The sequence below is a fragment of the Juglans microcarpa x Juglans regia genome, chromosome 2D (assembly GCF_004785595.1).
Source record: "Juglans microcarpa x Juglans regia isolate MS1-56 chromosome 2D, Jm3101_v1.0, whole genome shotgun sequence".
Taxonomy (NCBI): Eukaryota; Viridiplantae; Streptophyta; class Magnoliopsida; order Fagales; family Juglandaceae; genus Juglans; species Juglans microcarpa x Juglans regia.
Genome location: NC_054596.1, coordinates 8,834,365 through 8,838,934, shown reverse-complemented (window position 1 = coordinate 8,838,934; position 4,570 = coordinate 8,834,365). Strand labels below are relative to the sequence as shown.

General features: G+C 36.1%; 1 protein-coding gene across 1 annotated transcript; it reads left to right on the top strand.

The window, feature by feature from the left end:
* The first annotated feature begins 584 nt into the window (after positions 1-584).
* Positions 585-2,506, top strand: LOC121248325 (gibberellin 20 oxidase 1). Its single transcript, XM_041146766.1, has 3 exons — positions 585-1,354; positions 1,459-1,780; positions 1,900-2,506. The coding sequence occupies exons 1-3, from the start codon at positions 798-800 to the stop codon at positions 2,161-2,163; spliced, it is 1,143 nt and encodes a 380-aa protein (XP_041002700.1). The 5' UTR covers positions 585-797; the 3' UTR covers positions 2,164-2,506.
* The last annotated feature ends 2,064 nt before the right edge of the window (positions 2,507-4,570 follow it).

Here is a 4,570-nt window from a genome sequence, read left to right as displayed (position 1 = left end):
TTTTTTTCCCTTTTTGTTGACAATCTTTTTCCTTGAATTGAACTTCAAAAAACAAAAAAACAAAAAATCCTGACTTTATACCAAACAAAAGGAAATTTAGAAGAGAGTAATGGGTGCATTCTATAGGGGGAAACCGTTTATTAGCTTTTTTTGGGGGTACTCACTTCTTTCTTCTTCTTTTTCAATGGGTCGGAATTTCTAATATCAGCTTGTTTCCATGAAAAGGGTACGAACGGTGCCTTTCTTAAGCGGGCTTTTAGCCCTTAGGTACAGCAAAATGGGGATCTTGAAAGGGGTATCGCCATCATGTATATTTATTTTTTTTTTAACTTTTAATTAATTAGAGAGTACGTCCTTAAGCATCAACATTTTCGCTTGAAGAGTTTTGTCTAAAGGGGTGACATTAGCATATCCCCTATCAAAAAAAGCCAAAAATCCATTGGGAAACGATTTCCTGGCAACAATATAAAAGACAAATGCTCCTGGAAAATGGAGCATTGTCTAATTTTGCCCATTGAGAAGCACCCAAACTGCAAATTCACTAAAGTACAAAGTCCTTCATTGCTAAAAAGAAAATTCAATTTTTGGGTTGAGAGAGGGAGAGAGCTTGCTATAAGATTCCAATTTTTGTTCACCGATCTCCCCAATGAGAGCGGCCTTGGCTTTTCCTTGATCGCCACCTCTCAAACTTACTTCACTAGCTACCTCTTCTTTTCTCATAACCTACTATTTCCCTCTCTCTCTCTCCCCCACTACAGACTCATATTCCTTTAGGGCTTTAAAAATTCATTAATGCAATGGCTATTGACTGCATAACAAGCATACCGCCCATGCCTCCTCAACCTCCAAAAGAAGAAGAGCGCAACGAGCAAAAACAACTTGTTTTTGATGCCTCGGTGCTCAAATACCAATCAAATATACCACAGCAGTTCATATGGCCGGACGAGGAAAAGCCTTGCTCTGATGCGCCGGAACTTCCAGTTCCCCTTATTGACTTAGGCGGCTTCCTCTCCGGCGACCCGTCTGCTGCAGCGGAAGCCTCAAAACTTGTTGGCGAAGCGTGCCAAAAGCATGGCTTCTTTCTTGTTGTCAATCATGGTGTGGATGCTAAGCTAATAGCTGATTCTCATGGCTACATGGACGACTTCTTCGAGCTGCCCCTTTCAACAAAGCAGAGGGCTCAGAGGAAAGTAGGTGAGCACTGTGGTTATGCCAGTAGCTTCACAGGCAGGTTCTCCTCCAAGCTCCCTTGGAAGGAAACACTTTCTTTCCGCTATTCAGCAGACCAAACCTCATCCAATATTGTTCAGGAGTATTTATGTAATACAATGGGTGAAGCTTTCAAGCAACTCGGGTCAGCAAATATATATTACCATTTTGGTTCTTTTTCTTTTCTTTCTTATGTTGCTTATTCCTGAGGTTTGGATTCCTTTTTTTTTTTTTTTTTTTTTTCAATAGGAGGGTTTATCAGGACTACTGCGAGGCAATGAACACTCTTTCTCTAGGGATCATGGAACTCCTAGGAATGAGCCTAGGTGTAAGCAGAGCCCATTTTAAGGAGTATTTTCAGGAGAACGATTCGATAATGAGGCTCAACTACTATCCGCCGTGCCAAAAACCTGACCTTACTTTAGGCACTGGGCCTCATTGCGATCCAACATCGTTAACCATCCTTCACCAGGACCAAGTAGGTGGCCTTCAAGTGTTCGTAGACGACGAGTGGCGATCTATTAGCCCAAATTCGAATGCTTTTGTTGTTAACATCGGCGACACCTTCATGGTAAGACAATTAAGGAGATTGTATGTTTTTTTTTTTTTAATTTGTTGCAAAATATTGATTTGAAATCTGGAAATTTGGATTAGCTTTCATGAACTTAGAGGGGTATTGTACGTTTCCAGGCTCTTTCAAATGGAAGATACAAAAGTTGCTTGCATCGGGCAGTGGTGAACAGCAAAACTCCAAGGAAATCTCTGGCTTTCTTTCTATGTCCAAGAAATGATAAAGTGGTTAGCCCACCAAGTGAATTGGTGGACACAGTGCGTCCAAGGATATACCCGGATTTCACATGGCCTATGCTGCTTGAATTCACACAGAAGCATTACAGGGCTGACATGAAGACCCTCGAAGTCTTTTCGAACTGGCTTCAACAGAAAAACAGCTGAAACTCCAAACGGACATGGCCATCATGTTAATGGTCATTCTTCCACAGAAAATGACGTTGATAAGAAGAGGAAAATAGAGGCAGAGGGAGTTGGAGTCTTTCGTTAAAGAGGTAGAGGAAGACAGGGCCAAAGTTGAAGGAAAAGACAGTTTTATGGTTTTTGGGGTTTGGTACAATAACTTTCATTGATGAACAAAAGCAAGACAAGAGAATGAGAGATATAAGGAACCAATAAACGGCTGTATTCAACAGCTAATTTTTGTAATTTTCTAATTTGATAATGTAAAAGGTTATCAATAGGGTTACCTCGCTAATTATATGTAAAAATATTTCGTTTCAAATTACACTAGGGAGTCTATTAATTAATGTTGCAAGCAACTTCATATATTACGAACTTAATTAGTCTTTTTAAAAAAGAAGAAAAAAAAATCTTCTCGCGTGTATATCAGGAAAGTAACTTTTATTTTACTGTATTGGTCGGGTTGGAGACCGAGCCTTAAAAAAAGCTTGTAGGGTTGGACTAGAGGACCTTATACCTAGTACAAGGGGTCAAAGGAAAAACGAAAGGCTATCATCTGATGAGATCCACCAAATCCCCATTCACAAATCAATTATCTTTCCCTCGATCCCTTGCATGTTTTGCCCTTTTGTCTAGTTCTTCATGAAAACATGAGAAAGGGAAAAAAAACAAAAAACAAAAAAAAAGGGCGCTTTTAAAGGAGCATTTTAATATACCGTGACTGGAGCTAGAGGATGATCAGTTTCTTTATGGAATCAAAGGCAACGAGAATTCTCCTGATAGGTGGATATGAATGCGCAAACAACATGATGATCATTATACCCATAAACTAAACTTTTTTTTTTTTTTATTATTTATATATTTCCTGGCGTAACCATAAATCGATCGAGCTTAATCGAATTGATTCTGTACTGCTAGATTCTACTGCAAAACCCAACAATCTTCATTAATTTGAGGCTCTTGGACCTAAGAAGGTAGAGTTAAAATATAAACCAGCTATAAATCCAAAAAGAATGTGGTCCACTTGTTGAATGATTCTGAGGAATTGGGAGCTTGAGTACATTCATGACGACTCACAAGCCTTTTCTTCTATTTTCTTTCTTCTTTCATCTTTCTTTTTTTTTTTTTAATGGGGCTAATTCCAGTACTGTTATTTTGTATTGATTCTTGTAGTTTTCTTATACCTGGAAATTTGGAGGGTTCTGCAATAGAGAATGCGAAGGAGTATTTGCTGAAATTGTCTTGGTGCTTGTCTTTAAATGCTGCAACATTCTTCGGATGATATTGTAAACAATAAACACACTCATCAGGCCTGGTACGTGTTTGATTCCAACCTTCATTCATAGTTTACGTTACTATCTTCTGTTTTTTTAAAGATAATGATCAGATTCGAATGTTAACTGTAATATTCCAGTCAATTCCGAGCCTTAACCTATATTAATAGAATTTGAACGTTGGAGATGCCATTAGACCAATAGCATTTCTATGCCTTTCCCAGCATTATATATATATATATATATATATATATATATATATATATATATATATATATATATATATATATATATATATGGTGCGTCAGATGAAAACTTCGTAACGATGACTACATAAAAGAGAATCCTCGGCACGAAAGAAAAGGTTTTAAAATAGAGTGATAATATACTAGTAATAATATACTAGTAATTCGATACACCACACTCACGTCTTATTTCCATAAGATGTGGCACATTTATTAATATTAGATGATCCTTTTTTTTTAAAAAATAAATATAAAGATTGATAGACAATGCCACCTCATCATAGTGGGATGAAAGTGAGATAGTAGTGTAGTGTATAGAATTTTCTATAATACATGACACAATCTTTTTTACAATATTTTATATAATTATGTTTTAAAATGATGATATTTATGTAGATTAGTGATATTACTTTTGTAAGTTATTTTATAAAATTTCAAAAAAAAAAATTTATAGTTCTAGGGGTCTTTGGCTCCAAAAATTGGAAAAAAAAGGAAAAATGGTATTTGCAGTTTCATGGTGTACTAGTCCCGTATACTCATTTTAAAAAAAGTTGGTAAATCTGTAATTCACATAAATTTTTTTTTTTTTAATATTAGTAAACCCCATTTTTGTTCAAAATGAATGCACATAACTTACACATCTAAGACTAAATCTAACATTACTTTAAAAATATTATATTTATAGTACATACAAAATTAATATTAATCGTGTGGTATATATAGGTACGTAGATAATGTTGTGGAACTAGCATATATATTTGAAGTTTGGCTTTCGTTGTCAACATGGAGACTGATGATGAATACAAACATGAAATTTGAGGAATCCATTTAAATGGCAAAGGGCACAGCCGCCACAAGTAAGGACAATGA

Bases quoted from the DNA above. Each gene is read 5' to 3' on its own strand.
- LOC121248325 (XM_041146766.1), top strand. From the start codon at position 798: ATGGCTATTGACTGCATAACAAGCATACCGCCCATGCCTCCTCAACCT. The intron at 1,355-1,458 runs GTCAGCAAATAT...TTTTTTCAATAG, and splicing joins GAAGCTTTCAAGCAACTCGG to GAGGGTTTATCAGGACTACT. The intron at 1,781-1,899 runs GTAAGACAATTA...GTACGTTTCCAG, and splicing joins ACATCGGCGACACCTTCATG to GCTCTTTCAAATGGAAGATA.